At 35.4% G+C, this 19,357-nt stretch overlaps 1 protein-coding gene across 1 annotated transcript in view; it reads right to left on the minus strand.

Annotated features, from left to right (window-relative positions):
- LOC129216454 (sushi, von Willebrand factor type A, EGF and pentraxin domain-containing protein 1-like) overlaps positions 1 to 18,562 on the minus strand; it is an 82,546-nt gene extending 63,984 nt beyond the window's left edge. Inside the window, 2 exon segments of the mRNA XM_054850671.1 lie at positions 425 to 582; positions 18,277 to 18,562. Coding sequence (XP_054706646.1) covers positions 425 to 582; positions 18,277 to 18,562 — 444 coding nt within the window.
- Between the last annotated feature and the right edge of the window lie 795 nt (positions 18,563 to 19,357).

Raw genomic sequence — 19,357 nt, forward strand, 5'->3', positions numbered from 1 at the left:
TTCATAATTCTACCGGGAAAGTGCAGCACTCTTCCTTATTTTTTTAAGGTCAAAAATACTAAAAATTTTGCAGTGGATCAAAGTAAAAAGCCTGAAAAACTTTGTAAGCGTATGAAAGAAGTAGTAATGGAAAATTTCGTTTTTCTAAATCACATTATTGAACATAAATTTGCTTATATAATATTTGTTTATATAAATAAAATATTCTACTCAAAAATAATGCATTTCAGAATCAAATTTCTTATTTAATACCTTGATAGTAAGAATTTTAATTGCCAAAATGAAAAGTAATAAATGCAATTGTGACATTAACATAAAAAAAGAGAAAAAGGTATCTGTTTGAGATCTTTGTTACAAGCTATTCTACGAATGGCTTATAACAAACCTTTTTTTTTTTTGAAGGTATTTTTAATTTTATACTTGCCTTGTTGACATTTGGTCTAGCATTTAGAAACACTAAGCTAGCTTCTTCAAAAGCTGCAGCTATATTAGTTGCGCCACTGTCTCTGTAGATTACATCTTGTAGCTCTTGCGATAAAAAGCATTTAGACTTGGGCTCTTTCAGATAATCTATATGCCGCTCTGAAACAATATGTATTTTGGTGTGATTCATTTTAAGTAAATTTTTCAGTATTTTACTGGCTTTAAATACTAATACAGTAAAACCTGTAAAGTTGACCACCCTTGTAAGTTGACCACCTGTCTAAGTTGATCGTTATTTCCAGGCACAGAATTAAATTTTATCATATAATTAAACCTCTATAAGTTGACACCTGTTTAAGTTGACCACTAAAGTAGGGCACCGCAAGTGGTCAACTTACACAGGTTTCACTGTATTACAATATGTATACTTTCACCAATTAACCTATTTTGTATATGTTTTAGTAAAGTGTTACTGATGAGATGTCAAGCTCTCGTATTTGCTTAATCAATTAAATTCATTTTTCAAGACACCAGGGGTGCCCATCCCCCCCCCCAAGTTCAATGGCGCAAATTCCCTCTCCCCCCCCAAATTTTTTCTAACCCTCTTTCGCTTTTTATTTTTAACTTTCTTTTTCATTTTATTTATTTTTTTAAATATTTTTTATTAATTTATTTTTAAAAAATATTTTTTATTTATTTTTTAAAAATATTTTTTAATTAGTTTATTTTTTAAATATTTTTTATTTATTTATTTATTTTTAATTATTATTAATATTTTATTAGAAAAGTTCTGTGCTACACCAATAACACACATCAACTAAATAAATAAATATAATAAAATAGAAACAGGATAAAATAAAATAAAAAATAATTTGACTTAAAAATAAATCGATAAATAAATTTAAATAAAAAATTTTAACATTTTTTTAAAATCCCCCTCCCCCCAAAATTTTGATGGCGCAACTTGCGCCATAATCCCTCCTGTAGGCACCCCTGCAAGACACTGATGTCAACAATGTGGGCTGCTGAGCGCTATGGATCTTCCTCTTATGACATACTGTGTAGGCTAGTTCCGTGAGTGATTTACTCTACTAGTGAGCTAAATCTGAATCTTAAACTGACCATAAAAATACTGTTATGACAAAAAATTGAGTTTTACCAGTTGTTTTACCTTGATTGATTTTTGATTTATATATCCTAACCATTAAATTTCATTCATTTCATTGCATATTCTGTGTACATGAATAAAGCTCAGTTGTGACTCACACTACACTAGAATGTAGTGATGCATTGTATTAAGTACAAAAATTCTTGTTTTTTCCTCTGTTAAGTAAGAAATTTTTTTAGGTGATTGTAACTTGTAATGATATTACTTTAATTTTATATTGCTATTAGATTAGTGAAATATATAATTAGTTTATAACATGACATTTTATATGTGACTCACACTACATGACCAATGTTATTAACACTACAATTCCGCTAAATATTTTTATTGGCAATAAAAATAACATACAAAAAATACATTCAAAACAAATTGCTCTTAATTTTACATAAATATTAATGCTGAATCTCTTAGGTATGTAATTCTTTTATAAAAAATGAATAGAAAGGTAGATCCACAATGGGGTTGTTTCCAAAATTTTAAAAATATTTTTTTCTGAAAGAACATGCTTAAAAACATAGGATCTGACCATTTTTTGAATAATTTGTATAAGTTTTTTATTTAAAAAAAAAAATACTTAAATGGGTGAGCTTTCATTGTTTACATTTCTTGACAATGACATCACAAATGATGAAATGCCATTTTGTGTTGCCATTCTTAGAACAAAATATTTAATTCGCATCTTTACTCACGTGTATTGGCAACGATATGGTTGATAGCGAGCGTAGAGTGCAATTTTAATTCGCTGCTTGATTATCATAACGTGGAAACGTAGTAGAAAGATGCGGCAAAGTGCATCATTTGTGACGTCTTGACTAAGTCATAAAGACCTCGCCTTGTTTGAAAAATCGGACATTTTAAAAAAATAATTAAAAAAAAAATCTGTTGGGAAAATAAAAGTATTTTCTGGGCCCATGTTATTTTATTTTCTCATTCTATCCATTTCAGTGACTAAAAGTAGTACTTCTGACTGAAGGAAACCACCCCATTCTGTGTTATGGTGTACTTTGACATGGAATTAGCCGTAAAAAATAATTGCAATCGTAAGTTAATTTTGATGCTTTGAAAACTTTCAAAGATCCTGTATTTGCATAATAAATAGGAGACAAACGGGAAAACTTCCATACGGCCGACTTAATGAGGACACCATCAACGTGTCCAAACACCTTTTTTATTACAAGCCATAGATCAACAACCATGTTATTGTTTCAGAGACTGCAGTTTCGTTTTTGTTATGAACTTATGCAGGTAATGAACTTCAGCTTTAATGGGAGGACATCTGCCTCTAGCTCGGTTATTGACAATTTCAGACTGATGAGTCCATAATAAGGAAGGCGCCTGAAGTCATAACCTGGCTGTCGTTATATTGCTTAAAATTCTGCTTCAACCCTGGATTAAGGACGGTTAGCTGATGCTAGCTATTAGTTCAATGCCTGGTTTATCAAAGCAATGACTAACACAGGTCTTACTAAATATCCTATTTAATTGCCAAAGTTCTTGTTTCAGCTATATTACTTTCTTTTAATAAATTTGCTTATTACTTGCCATCAATTTCTGCTTAACCAATAGTAAGACTAATTCACATGACAAAAAAAAAAAAAAAGAAAAACGGTGAGTGATGTAATAGCCAAAATATGGCTTCAAATTATTTAACTACAGCAAAAACTAGACTACAATTTGAAATCTGCTTTTTACATTTTTATTTCTTATTATTTAATTTATGTGTTGACAGAATAAATTAACAGAATAAAAAATAGTAAGTTTTCGATACTGATGGTATGTATTATTTTGATTTTATCTCCTTTTTAAATACTTCACTTACACTTTTTAAATGCTTCATTACAAAAAAAAAATGTAAGGGAAAAAATATATTTTTCAAAACGAAGTTTTTATATTAGTACTGGATATTAACAATTAATGGCACTATTTTAAAAAACATTTGCTGTAACTGTTAAATCATTTTTAAAGATTAAACACCACCATTTATATGTCACAAGGGTTAATATTTTATCACTGTAACTGCAAATACCCCATCTGGAAATCATAAGTTTTTGCGGAGCAAACACTTTCTATGGAGTGTCTTCGTTTTTTGCTTTCGAAATCTGAAACAGTAAACAAGCGTTTTTACTTCCGAATTTAGATTCTAGACTACGCACTTAAGCTCCCTGATGAAAAAGCTTTAAATAATGCGTTCTAAACAGGCTTGATTTAAGTAATAATTTTAAAAAATACTTAATAGCTTTTATGGCTCTTTAAGAAAAATATAAATTTTCTAAAACCGATGAGAATGAATTGCTCTACCTACTTTAGGTAAATGTTTATTCAAAATATAGCAAAGTATAAATCTGTATTAATGATTTTGCTTCTTAAGGCACAAGTTGCAAGTACATTTCAACAGATAACGGGAGCATTAAAACAGAAGTGAAGTCGTAAATTGCCGAATATTTGGCGACAACTTGGAGATATTTCTCAACATTTGGGACTTGAATCAGACGCCAAATTAAGTGTCGGCTTGGCGACATTGAAGATGCTTGGCAAGGTACCATTGGCGATGTTCTTTTTGTAAAACTGTTTTTCTTTCATAGGATTACAACAAATTTAGGCAAAAGGCTTTTAAATTTATTTTTCCTCACACTTAAGCACTTTTACACTAATATTTCTTAATTTTACTTTCTTTTTAGTCTCTGTCACTGCAAGCTGCAAGTTATGATTTCAGTCACCAACAAATTGTTTTTGTTTACAAGTGCTTACTGTGTATATTTACACACAATATACTAACATATAATATGTGCTGGAAAGTTTCATTATTTATTTCTATTTCGCTATAAATTTAAAGTAGGGAACAGAAGTAGGGTCAGTTGGAGCAAACATACATACGTACATACAGACGTCACGAGAAAATTCGTTGTAATTAACTCCGGAATCGTCATTACGGATACTTCGCGTGTCTATACGTTCTTAGACACTTATCCACGTCTGGTCGAGTCGAAAAAAAAAAAAAACTCAATATTCATTCGGGGGTGAGTAAAATGGAAATTAAGGTCGATTTTTGAGTGAAATTTTTTTTGCGAATACAATACTTCCTTTTTTGTAAAAAGAAGTAAATATATTTTTTTATCTCTACCACTTTTCTTCCACTACACCAAAATTTACCAGGGAACCTCACGACTTCAGTTGACCCATGAACTGTGTGTCCTCGTCCCTCTCGTGTTTGAGATATGGGGTCTTAAAGTCTGCCCAAATCTCAAGAAAGTCGCCTAATTTAATGAATTGGCAAGAAATTTGAAACATCGCGCTTTTTTTCTTTCAGCATCATGCAAGGCATCTGATATTCATATTAGGTCATCTGCAAGACGTGTGAAAGATGTGTTGCATTAATCCCTTACTTGTGTGTGTTAAATAAAGAATCACCATCAAGCCTATGAAGTGAAAAGTAGTAAGCTTTATCCAGAGGACCAGAGGAACGACAACTTTACAATGACATTAATCATAAATTGTATCATTTCATTCGTGATAATAATACATTTCAGAATTTTTCTGTATTTTAAGTGTATTTAACTTAACTTATTTAAGTGCTAATTCTTATTAAAAAAATATGCTGTAAGTATTTCTTAATAATCTGGGAGAATGAATATGAATAAGTACAAAAATCAGACTACGTTGAGCTCATATACAGATAATAAAACGAATTAGACGGAGAGCCCAGGGCCGCCAGACCTGACCAGACCTAAGTTATTTTCTAAGTAACAAAATGTGTAGAACAGAATAGAGTTAGCATGTACTTTCAACATACGCGTGTTTATTAACTTGGTCCACGGGCCAATTTGCAGGTACTGGGTACTGAATGTACGCAAAAACAGTGCTAAACTAAGTTATTTTCTAAGTCTCAATTTTTATATTATGATACCCAGGGAACTATTCCAAGGCATTGTGTAAGCTGCCAGACCAATCGCATGGGCCAAACATCCGCCAGACACAGTTAAAAGAACCTACCAAACTACCAGATACGTCCCGTGGGCACTAATGGTTGCCAGTGGCGCAAACTTACCTATTTTCTAAGACTCAATTTTCATATTATGATACTCAGGGAACTATTCCAAGGCATTGTGTAAGCTGCCAGACCAATCGTATGGGCCAAACATCCCGCCAGACACAGTTAAAACAACCTACCAAACTACCAGATACGTCCCGTGGGCACTAATTGTGTGATATCTAAAGCGGCAGTTAAGACCACTGATGGTGACTCAAAAGTTTATCTGTTGGGCAACAGGACAGCGGAATTGTTTTTCCAGTTGAAAGCAACTCCCCACGAAGTTGTAAACATAGTAGAGACTCGGAGCGTCTTACGTCAGCGTATGCGTGGAACCTGAACTTGGACCCTGGGACTGGGACTCTAGGGAATTCGGAGATAGCGAGCGCGTTTTCCTCCTGCGAAGAAGAAAGGAAGGAAATTTGCGGTTTACCCCCCATAGAGCCTTTTGAGGGATTAGCGTTAGCTGAAATAGATTCGGAATCGTTCGAGAAAGAGCAGAAATTGTGTTCGGTTCTAAAGCCCTTGTGGGAAGAGGTTTCGAAAGGGGAGGGAAAGGATTTTAAATGCATGAAATGAAAACTGGTCCGTCTGAGTAGATCGAAGCTGGGAGAGGAAAGGGTGCAGCTTTGTATACCATCGAGTTTGACAGAAAAAATTATGAAATTTTGTCATGATGGCGCGTCAGGCCATTTGGGTGCTACAAAGATGAAGGATAAAGTGTTGCGTCATTTTTTTTGGCCGAATTGGTATGCGGAAATTGAGTCGTATGTGAGGGCGTGTGATGCTTGTCAACGCGTAGGAAAGAAAGGTGAGCGGAAGAAAGCACCATTGAAACTTGTGCCGATAATTTCGGAACCTTTTTCCTGTGTAAATATTGACGCAGTTGGACCACTTCCCGTATCCACAAATGGGAATAAATACCTAATAACGTCCATTTGTATGGCCTCGAAGTATCCCGAAGCTATACCGGTGGCCGATATTAAGTCTCCCAATGTGATAGATGCTCTGTTGAGCACGTTTTCGAGGACAGGGTTTCCCCGGGAGGTACAAAGTGACCTAGGGCGGTCGTTCACTAGTGTTTTAACGACAGAGTTTTTCGAAAGATTCGGAATAAAAGTTAGGCACTCCTTTACCACCCTTCTAGCAACCCAGTGGAGAGATTTCATTCATCCATTAAACGAATAATAAAAGCATTATGCGTGGAGTCGGGAGAAGATTGGGAGAAGAATTTGTCGTTGGCTTTGTTTGCCCTTCGGACGGTAAATCATGAGAGTACGGGATTTAGCCCCGCCGAGCTCGTTCATGGAAAAAATTTGAGGACACCCCAAACCTTGCTCTACGAAGAATGGATTGGATCCGAGAATTGGATGGTGCCAGAAGAATCTGACCCAAATGTGGTAGAATACATACTAAATTTGACCAACCGCTTAAAGAGATGTCAGGATTTGACAGTAAAAAAAATGAGTGAAATGCAGTTACGAAGAAAAGCTTGGTATGACAAGAACGCTGTGAAGAGGCAATTTAAGGTGGGCGAGCAGGTGTTAGTATTGTCGACGAATAAAGCTAACAAAACGGCAGGGAACTGGATAGGTCCAGGAGTGGTTACGAGCAAAATCTCGGAAACTAACTATGTGGTCGACGCCCATGAGAGGAGGGACAAATGCACCATTTATCACGTAAATTTACTTAAACCTTATCATAAGCGCCCCGAACGAGTAAATTTAATAATAGAGGAGGAGGGGGAAGATGTCGAGCAAGAAGCTGAGATTCCTTTTCCCTTGCCTGACCCTACATATTTTGATTTACACGAGATGTTGCGGGCTAGCAATTTGGAAAAACGCGTGTCGGAAAAACAAATAGATCAATTAGGGAAAGTACTTCAGAAACATAAAAGAGTGTTTTCTTCAGACCCTGGGTGTACTAAATTGGTCACGATGGACATTCAGCTGACCAGCGCCGACCCCGTGAGATCGCGACCCTATAGAATGTCCCCACGGCAAACTGAAATAGTGCGTGAGGAAATAAAAAGACTTTTAGATCTGGGAATTGTAGAAATCGGGCAGTCCGACTATCCTAGCCCCCTAATTTTAGTGGAGGTGCCTGGGAAAGACCCCCGCCCTTGCGTAGATTATCGTAAGTTGAATGCAATTACGCGCACTGAGTTTTTCCCCTTACCAAACATTGAGGAAGTAGTTGAGCGGGTGAGCGCAGCGCCTTACATAACGCTGATGGATTTAACAAAGGGATATTTTCAGATACCCCTGACCGAAAGAGCAAGCCGTTACGCGGCTTTTGTCACGCCCTTTGGGACGTATCGCCCAAAGAATATGATGTTCGGACTACTCAACGCTCCGTATTATTTTGTAAAATTTTTAGCGCAAGTTTTGAATGGCTTTGAACATTTTACGGCACCCTACATTGATGATATAGCCATATTTTCGCAAAGTTGGGAACAGCATGTGATCGATGTGGACAAAGTGCTAGAGCGATTGGGTGACGCAAAATTAACAGTAAAACCATCTAAGTGTCGTTTCGCACAAGATAGTGTCCGGTTTTTGGGGCATGATGTCGGTTCTGGGAAGAGATCTCCGAGCGAGGCGAAGTTAAAAGCCGTGCAAGATTTTCCAACCCCCACGACTAAAACGTTGATACGGTCATTTTTAGGATTGGTAGGGTATTACGGCAGATACATTCCGAACTTTTCCGAGGTAGCAGCCCCCCTAACAAGCGCATTGAAAGGAAGGATCAGAAAAGAAAAGGTAGTGTGGACGGATGAATGCGAGGAGGCGTTCCGTGCTTTAAAGGGAAGTTTACTAAAGAGCCCTATTCTTTATGCCCCTGACTTTTCGAAAGAGTTCATTCTCCAAACTGATGCAAGTGAGAGTGGAATGGCGATTGTACTAGCTCAGATGCATAATGGGGAAGAACATCCAGTTCTATATCTATAGTGCCTAGAAAGAGTAGTGTGCCGATCGACGGGGAAAAAGTGAGGTCAGATCTGAGGAAAATCCAGGTGGCGCTGCACTCGAGTAGTACGTTATGCTCCTCAATCAGACTCGTTTTAAATCAGCGATTGCATGCTGATTTCGCAGTTTAAAAACCCCGTTTTTCGGATTAAACTTATTTCTGCGCAAAAGACAAATTCTGTAATAAGTGCTAATTGTTACATGGGTGTTCGTTTATTTTTTGAAGCATATAAAATTACCTTATTACCTTATTATAAAACTACCATACTTCAATGAAAATAGTAGACTATACGGGTCCATTCATTAAATACGTAAGGGTCCCAAGGGGAGGGGGGTCGGAAAAGTCTTTACGTACCCTTACTTGGGGGGAGGGTCAAACTCATTCTTACATAATATTTTCCAAGTCGATATTTCACATTAGACATTGCGCGGTCAAGTGATTTGGCAGAGATTATGTTCCATTTGCGTCTGGAAGGTAAGAAACGTGTTAGGATAAGATGTTTTTTTATTTGTTTTACAAAGAATTTATAGTCTAAAATATAATAAAGGAGTCGCATTGCGCACGGCATGTTTTATTTGTAATTAATATTACATCAAAAAAAAAAAAAAAAAAAGTCGAAAAAACATTCAGTTTAGATTCTTTTCAGTAACTATTTCTTTACGCAAAAGGTTTAATTTAATAATGCGAATTTAATAACGATTCCAGTGATGTAACGATTCAAGATTTGTTATTTTATCATTTTGAAAAACGAAATGGAATCTTACATAAGAATGGGGGGGGGGGAATTCTTACGTACCCTTACATGGGGGAGGGAGGGTCAAAAATTGCCAAAATCATCCTTACGTAATTAACGAATGGCCCCTAAGTATTCAATAGCAGCGCGTCTCTTATTTCTCTACTAATAATAAAGCCGAGTCTCTCTGTCTGGATTTCTGTCCGGAATTATGTCTGGATCCCTGTGACGCGCACAGCGCCTATACCGTTCGGCCGATTTTCATGAAATTTAGTACAAAGTTAGTTTGTAGCATAGGGGTGTGCACCTCGAAGCGAATTTTCGAAAATTCGATTTTGTTCTTTTTTTATTTTTAAATTTTAAAAACAGTTTCCGAAGCAGAATTATCATAAGATGGACGAGTAAATTACGAAATTATCCTGACGTGGAATCGTAACATGGGAAGAGCGAATGAACATAGCCAATTGGCGAGAAATTCATCATCCATTATTTGCAAATATACAGGCTAATCAAATGACCTTTTAATTTTCTCCTTCGGACAAAGTCGTGCGGGTACCGCTAGTTACAAAATAAAACTGCTTCTAAATTCTTGAAGCTAATTAAAATTATCAGGGCTTCTCAGTCTGAGTCGAAGAACAGGATAATCGACTTTTACACCTTTGACCAAAATAGTAGCATTGATTTGTAAATTTTCTTCTACTTCAATAATGATCTTTTTATCGTCAATATTATTTTCCACATAATTTTCATTATATACAAAAACTACAATATTTGGAGATTTTTTAAATTTCATACAAACCCAATATTCGTTAGGCAAATTAATATGAACAATTTCATCTATAATAGATTTATACGTGGTTATTTCAGTTTCATCTGCGGAAAGATCAAGTTTTATTTTTTTCAAACAGGGAACATTTTTCTTACCTACATAATTCCTGATGGACCTTTGCTTTGGTATTTTTTTAGTAAAGTATGTTGGCAGATTTGGGAAAATTGTCGTAATTGCCTCGTCTTTTAAAAAAAGTTTTCCCCGGGGAATCAAAACTTCCTCACCATTTATAATATGCTCATTATGCGTTTCAATAAAATGTTTTTCGAAATGCAGAGCACAAATTGAGCAATATTTATCAAAAACTTTATCTAACCTGGGAATTAACGAGTTCCACTTCTTTAGTTTTTCTTCATCTGCTGGAGCTTTAAAAAGCGAAACTTTTTCTTTGCATGTTTTGTATCCACTTTTGCACCCTGGTACGAAACAAGATGAAGCTTTACTTCTTCTAATATTAAACTTTGATGCCTCCATTAAAAGCCTTAAACGCTGTTTCATGAAATATTCACGAAATAAAGGTAAAAAAGAGAAACGCGGAACTAAATTGTAACAAAATCCCGCGTCTACTAATGTAAACACCGCGAAATTGAACGTACACCTCGACCGCACTGCCCTCTAGCGGTTTTCATACATTTTGTCTTCAAGAATCGAAGGGGAAAAAGCGCCGATCGGCACACTATTCTTTCTAGGCACTATACTATATCTCAGTAAAAAGTTCTCGAAAGCTGAAAAAAATTACAGTGTTATCGAAAAGGAGTTAGCCGCTATAGTTTATGGGTTAAAGAAACTAGCTCACTATTTAAACGGCCAATTTTTCCGTATACAAACCGATCATTCCCCTATCACATACCTTAAAAAAATGATGGGAACGAATGCCAGACTTACTCGTTGGGCTTTATGTCTACAACAGTTCAATTTCGAAATTGAACACAAATCGGGGAAAAGAAATGGTAACGCCGACGGTTTGAGCAGACAGGAACCATAACGGCCCCGAGGCTATTTGTAAAAAAATTCTGGTAAATTAACATACCTTTTTGGGTTATTTAATTTCCATTTATCGCAATTTATTTGGATTTGGTATTTATATAGGTATTTTTTTTGTTTTGGTCGAAGAAGTACTTGATCAATTATTTGTGTTAAATATTTTTGGGGATTTTATGCTCGAGAGTTTGTGTTACTAAATTTTTCGGATGACTATTAAGAACTTTAAAAGTTTCGGACGTCATGAAAATCATAAAGGAGTATGGTGCATTTCCAAACTGATTAATGTAGCGCAGGTTAGTTTTGAAAATTTTGGCAATGACGAACAAAATAGGAGAGAATTTTAGGTCATGAGAACCTGATGTTGGTTCACGGGTAGGGTGTCTTTGTTTTTTTCTGAATGTGTTCTGTTAAACTGAGGCTGCCTTTTCGGGAGTCTAGTTCACTGACCTGGGACACCCTCGTTTTCCTAAATGTGTTTTGGACGACAATGTCACCTGAAATTTGATGTGGTTGCACAACGAAATTTCCTTCCTAAGGGGGGAGGAGCTGTGGCATCCTCAGATATGTGCCCGTTTTGAATGCCGCGAGTCCACTTCGTGAAAACAATCTCTTCAGGCAGCCGACTGAGCTCTGTGTTGACGAGACATAGCCATTTCTTCTACGCCTTTGTGCCTTTGTTGGAATACCGCTTCTAAATAAAGGACTAGACTGTCTGGCACCACTTCGGACAGTTTTAAAACCAGGTGTGACGAGTTTGCCTGACAGCCCTGGACGGTATCCGACTTTGTCGTTGCCGAGAAACCGCAGACGGGGAGGTGTGCTCCATGTTAATGAGGTCGACCAACGAATCCGGGCCTTGGTTTCTTCTACAAAAACAACGTAGCAGTGTTCGTCACCAAGTTTCCACCAATGGGATATTTTAAGGGGGCTTAGTCGACAAGCCCCGTTTCTTCGAAAAAGACCTCGATCCACACTTTTGGAAAGGAGATTGCTCTAGGACTTGAGAGAAACAGGTGCCCTTAGGCATTCTCCGGTTTTCGTTGGAAACCGTGATTTTTTTTGTGACCACCACGTAGGCAACTGTGTTTGCCTGAATTTGTAACCCCATCAATGTAACGATTTTTATTTTTTTTTTCTTCTGTAAATAATTTTTTTTTTCGTTAATTTTAAAGAGGGGTTTAGTCCTTCCTTGTTCGTGGTGTGACTTGATTTAGTGAAATGAATGGAATTGTTAATCTTTACATCTGTGACTCACGACGTCACAACAGTTAAAACAACCTACCAAACTACCAGACACTTCTCGTGGGCACGAATGGCTGCAAGTGGCATACCCTTACTTATTTTTTTTAAGTCTCAATTTTTATATTATGATATTGTGTAGCTCTGGCTAGTTGAGCTATGACCTTGACTATATTTACCGGTTTTGGGGAGTTTAGTGAAAAATAGACATGTTATTGGCTCGGATTTTAATTGGAATATTTTTGAAAAACTACTAAGAAAGTTTCTCAACTCAACTTAGCACTAATTACCCCTCCCTATTTTCCGAAACAGAGGTAAACATTGTCAGAGTCGGAGCTCAATTTGCCAGGCCGCACAATACTCAGGGAACTGTTCCAAAACATTTTGTAAGCAGCCAGACCAATCGTATGAGCAAAACATCCTGCCAGACACAGTTAAAACGTCGCTGTGAGTACGAGCGCGGGAAAAAAATGAGTAAAGTTATCACTGTTTTTGCGTACATTCAGTATTCCGTACCTGAAATTTGACCCTATGTCTAAGTTAGAAGGCATAACTGGGGGACCTGATGAAAAAACGTGAAATGTGGAGAAAATGTAGATTCGGGGGACGTAAAATCGGGGTTTCACTGAAATCCTATTTCATGTTTTTTTGCTAGGTTTTCTGCTTTAACAATATTGCTTTTTGAAAGCAGATGATATTTTTCAGTGCTTAAAGCCTTGGTTTCCTAGGAGCGAATCACCGATCTTCGATGTCGCTCATCGACGTAACGCTGAAATCAAAGTCAAGTAGATTCCGGCGTGACCACTCAGGACACCGAATTGGCTCGGGCGCGCATGAGCAGAAGAATCAAGTTTTCGCCTCGGCGAAGAGCGACGTCGACGCTAAGCGTGTTTGCTTTTATGAAATTAATGCTTAAGCGCAAGAATAATAGCGTCGTGCTCGTACTCAGAGCTGACGTTTTAACTGTGTCTGGCGGGGTGTTTGGCCCATACGATTGGTCTGGCTGCTTACAAAATGTTTAGGAATAGTTCCCTGAGTATCATTATATAAAAATTGAGACTTAGAAAATAAGTAAGGGTATGCCACTTGCAGCCATTAGTGCCCACGGGAAGTGTCTGGTAGTTTGGTAGGTTGCTTTAACTGTGTCTGGCGGTATATTTGGCCCATACGATTGGTCTGGCAGCTTACAAAATGCTTTCGAATAGTTCCCTGAGTATCATAATATGAAAATTGAGTCTTAGAAAATAGGTAAGGTAGCGCCACTGGCAGCCATTAGTGCCCACGGGACGTATCTGGTAGTTTGGTAGGTTCTTTTAACTGTGTCTGGCGGGATGTTTGGCCCATGCGATTGGTCTGGCAGCTTACACAATGCCTTGGAATAGTTCCCTGGGTATCATAATATAAAAATTGAGACAGAAAATAACTTAGTTTAGCACTGTTTTTGCATACATTCAGTACCCAGTACCTGCAAATTGGGCCCGTGGGCCAAGTTAATAAACACGCGTATGTTGAAAGTACATGATAACTCTATTCTGTCCTACACCATTTGTTGCTTAGAAAATAACTTAGGTCTGGCGGCCCTGGGCTCTTGGACTAAATGGTCTTTGATGTTGAAATAAAATCGTCATGGATAATGGTATCAGTTCTTTTTTTTTAAGTTATACTTAATACATAAAGTTCTATTGTCTGACCACTGTGAGGAAAAATGTGTAATTTTTACTTAAAAAAAATCTAAAAAGAAAACAACGGATAAAAAATGTCAAAAACCTGCGCTTCAAAATTATCTATATCGGAAATTACATCATGGATGGAAGGAAATAGTAATTTTTGTTTTTAAAAACTGTTAATATAGTCGACGTTCGTTAAAACAACCCCTGAAGTCTGAACAAAATCTGCCACTACAGCTAAAAGTGGTTGTAACGTAAAAGCCCAACATATTGCATGTTTTTTATTCATTTAAAAAAATACTGGAATAACTTTTATAATTCATGTTTCAATCAAACTACTATCAATTATTCATTTCCAGATTACTACAACCACAATACTCGGACATACTACATGCGTGGTATAAGTCTGGGTTATTGAAAACTCGTTCGCTTTCATTCTAAACCCCTTTGCAATTTCGCATTCTGGGGGAGTTTGACGGTTGCAATATTTGTACACGACTTAAATTCATGAAATGTTTCTAGTGCCGAAAATTTTTGTCTGTTTATCATTACTTTGTTCAGTGTCATATTTGTCAAGGTCAGTAGCATATTTTTGCCCTTTCGACAGGCTTCTTATATTTTTATTTTACTATGTCTCTTATTTGTATTTAACATTAATCTGCTAATTAAAAGTTCTCAATTAGAAGTTCTGTTTTTTAAAATTTATATTGCCTCAAGTATATATATTAACTTTGCGCAGAATCTAAAAGAAATATTCATAATTAATACTTATAGGAACTATATTAAGTAATACTTGAAATACATTACACTAATAATGTTGCAATTAACACTTAAAGAACTGAAGTAAAATTTTCTTAGTTACACTAAAATGCAAAAATACACTTTAATCCTGCCCGTCCCTTCAAAACTTTAAAGGGGAAAGGGTTAGTTCTGATGTGGGATTTTAAAGCTCAATGTCTGCAGAAATGAATTTTTGAGACATTTGAAGAAACTCGTTTTGGATTCCAAAAATGGAAACGTTTGAATATGACGCCCTTTTCGTGCTTAATTTTCAGTGGAAACCAAATAAGCAATTTTGTACGCTAAAGCACATACACACAGCTAGAGTTGGAAATAATGTCTGGGAACTCATCTTGGGGATTTGGGGACTCGCCAGAAGAAAAGGTGGTTTGAAATCAATTTACATTATATTGGCATTGTTTTTACAAAAAAAAAAAAAAAATTCCGGTGACAGCGTTCACCCGCAAGTGTCTCCCTTCCCTACCATACTACTTTTGCAAGTACATGTAAATACATTTTTGTTTAAAACCAGGAGGGTCAACCTTAGCCCCTAAACGCCCCCTTCCTCTTCCGACTGTAGCGGGCTTCTTTGATCATTAATAATGAGATAAAACTTAAGTTTAATCTTGATTTAAAGTTGTTATCTGAAAAAAAAAAAAAAAAAAAAAAAATCCGCTTCATAAGCTCGATACCGGTTCTTAACTTTGATGCACACAAGTAAAGCAAGGGTGTTTATTTCCTCCAAGAGCGATAGTGCTCCCCCTATCAGACTAATATCTTGAAGACTCCACAAAACACCCCCTCCCAGACGAGAGAAAAATATCCCTGAAAACAACCCTCTAAAACCTTTAATGGCGAATCTATGCCACGACCCCCCCCCCAGGTACTCACTCATGGGTAAAGAATCAACTTCAAAACCTTTGACCCTCTCTTCCTTTGTTTTCGATCCGATTCTTTTGTTTAAAGCATTTTATCAAGCACTTCACTATGAATGGTGTAAACTAATTAATTAGACACATTTCAAACCAATTTACTGCTACTGTGAGGGGAAAAAAATGAAATTTCGAATGGTGTGTTTCTTGTTTTTTACGAATAACAACCCTTTTTAAATAATAAGTAGAATATTATCGAATAAATAAACAAAAAATTAAAGCCAAATGACTTTACTCTGTCAACACAATGCAAAAATAATTATAAAAAAAACGACATATGATATTTTTAACCATGTGTTTATGCGAAAATATTTCAGTGTACGATGACTTTTGTGGCGTATTTTTTCTCTTCGTTTAATGACAAATTTCAAAAATAAGGTCAGGCAATGTTCTGAAAAAAACTACTGAGTTTATTTAAAATGGCATAGGAATGATGAGAAAAAAAAAAAAAAATAGATTTCATATTCGAATTTAGTTTTGCGTTATTTTGGTTTTACTACAAAATTTCAAGGTGTACGAACACTTTCAGGAGCCACTGTATGTTTTAGAGTTATATTCTAGAAACATTAATTGAAACGAAGTAACTATAGATTCATTTTATTTTTTTATACATTTTTCAAAAAGTTATAAAACGGAAAAGGAATGCAATAAAATTTTGCAGTTTACTAATAGACACTGATTTAAAATCGAACATATTGTACTATTGCGCTGCTTTATTTTGAAAGAACAGTCTATGGAGCATTTGTTAAAAGGTGTTCTTATAACAAATATGTTTTTTTATTATTTAAATTTATTTATTTTATGCATTGTAAAACTAAGTAGCGGAATGTGGGGCAAAGTGAAATGGTTAAGATCACTTACTTACAATACGAACAAATTGGAAATTTGTTCTAAAATTTACCGATTCATAAAGAAAAAACAAAATATTTTATAATAAAACTTGCACTGAAACATGATTTTTAATTTTTGGCAGTAAATTTGCATTTTCTTTTTTTCATGGGGCAAAGTGAAAAATGATTTTTTTTTCGTGTTTATATAATTGATTGCATATTGAAATATCTTTTACATGATTATTAAAGATATTTTTGATCAAATAAATGAGTAAATAAAAGAATAAATAGATAAATAAAAAGAAAAGGAAAAAAATAAACAAATAAAGAGAAAAATACATGAGTAGATAAAATAGTGAATGAATGAATAAATAAGGGAATTATTAAATGCAGGAATGCAAATGAAATAATTAATCTTTACTAATAATAAAGCTGAAAGTCTCTCTGTCTGTCCGGATCTCTGTCTGTCAGGATCTCTGTCCGGATCTCTGTCTGTCAGGATCTTTGTCCGGATCTCTGTCTGTCAGGTTCTCTGTGACGCGCATTGCGCCTAGACCGTTCGGCCGATTTTCATGAAACTTCGCACAAAGTTAGTTTGTAGCATGGGGGTGTGCATCTCGAAGCGATTTTTCAAAAATTCGATTTTGTTCTTTTTTTATTCCAATTTTAAGAAAAAAATTATCGTAAGATGGACGAGTAAATTACGAAATTATCATAACGTGGAATTGTAACATGGGCATAAGCCAATTTGCGAGAAAAATCACCATATATTATTTGAAAATATACGGGAGAAACGAAAGACCTTTTAATTTCCTATTACGGGCAAAGCCGTGCGGGTACCACTAGTAAATAAATAAATACGCAAATGATTTGATAAATGATTGAATAAGTAAACAAAATGAGCTATTTCACTTTGCCCCGCATACACTTAACAACTCTAAAAATTATTTTAAACACAAATAAGCTTAATATTGAACAAATAAATACGTCATCGAATATTAGTAGATCTCAATTAATATTTAAAACGTTAATAACAAGAACTTTATCATTTTATAGTACCAAAAAATAGTTTTTTACTTTCAACTAAATATTACAATTTGAGTATCAATTTTTGAATATTGCTTTTATTATCATTCTCTTTGATTTCCAGAGGTAACGTTTTCTTGATTGGAATAGACTACATGTGTTCCTATATAGTTAAAATATTACCAGATAGCGATAAAAGGGGACTTAATATTTCACCATTTCACTTTGGTCCTCCATTTAACTTTGCCCCACATTGCCATACTACATAAAAAACACAAATTAAGATGAAATACACCGCCAGCTCAGTCATTTCCAGCCGAGGACTGCAGTTTCGTGCTTATTAGCACTCATCAGCCCGGCATAGGAAAGTAACTGAGTTGGAGATGGAAAACCTCTTAAGGGAGCCAAGAGTGCCAAACAAACTGGTAGCTAATATAGAATTAGCAGACCAGACGAGTGACCGAAGCAATGGTTCGGTTCAACTCGAAGATTGAGGGCAAGGCATGGTATATTCAGTAAATTACCGCCCTCGGCTGGAAATGACTGAGCTGGCGGTGTATTTCATGTATTTCTGCTTTAGCCCTGGCTAATGGGCGGTAATTTACTGAATACAAATTAAGATGTTTATGAATTGAATAAAAGGTGAGTTTTATATTCTGTTTATTTACCTGCAGTGTCACTGTAACTTATGACTGCAACTCTCGTTGCATTGGCATCAACAACAACATGAGTTAAAAATGATTCTACAAACCCCTTTTCCGCTTCAAAATTGGCTGCACCGATGCTACCAGATCTGTCCAAAAGAAAAACTATTTCCGCTTTTCCGTGAAGATAATTATTTTTCGTCAAAAAATCAACCATGGCGTTTTCGTCCTTCTCAATTGAAGCCGAAACATATTCAAAAATACAAATGAACACAATCACCAATGAAGACAGTTTGATGAGCGATTTCATTTCAGATTGATGTTTGACTACATCTCTAGTTATGAAATACTTTTAAGCCATGCTATTTTTTTTTTACTGAAAATTATTTGGCAGCGATGGAACCCAGATAAGTATCACAGACAGTTGAGTTCACTTCTCTTCATCTACTTTTAGAAGCCAAGACCAAAATCTTATCTAATCATGTTTATAATTCTACTGGATGACCTTCATATTTTGTTTCATGTTCTGTTTCACTTTCCTATGCTTATGCATTGTAGGAAGGAAATTTTGGTTTACTTCCGAGAACGGAAGCAATGGTGGTTTTCAGAATAAGCCAATGAAATGTTGATACTCTTTCCATTTGTTATTATTGCAACCATTTTGCTTCTACTTCAGTTTATAGAGAATCAGCATACTTCTTTTTCTTTCAGCTAGTTCAAGCACAGTTTTTAAAAGTTAAAATGTTAAATTTTAAAAGAAGAAGCATTAAACACTTTTTTTTTTTTAATTTTCTGAACTTGTTGCTTTTTAATATTACATTCATATTTTCAGTTTACTCAAAATTATGTTACAATAATTTATCTTTTTTTTTTAATTTTTGGATTTTAAAATAAGTTACTACCGTCAAACCTTCAAAATAGTTGCTGTTGTCATAGTTTACTTTATACTTTATTCTTTGTGATTTCTTTTAGATTATACTAATAAAGTTTGATAAATATGGAAGTATTCAATAGATTTCTGAAGGAAAATTTTCAACCGACTGCAAAACTGCAATAAAAAAAAATCCCCATATATTCTCCTTCTTCTTTTTCATACTATTCCGCG

This window comes from Uloborus diversus, chromosome 1 (assembly GCF_026930045.1).
Source record: "Uloborus diversus isolate 005 chromosome 1, Udiv.v.3.1, whole genome shotgun sequence".
Lineage (NCBI taxonomy): Eukaryota > Metazoa > Arthropoda > Arachnida > Araneae > Uloboridae > Uloborus > Uloborus diversus.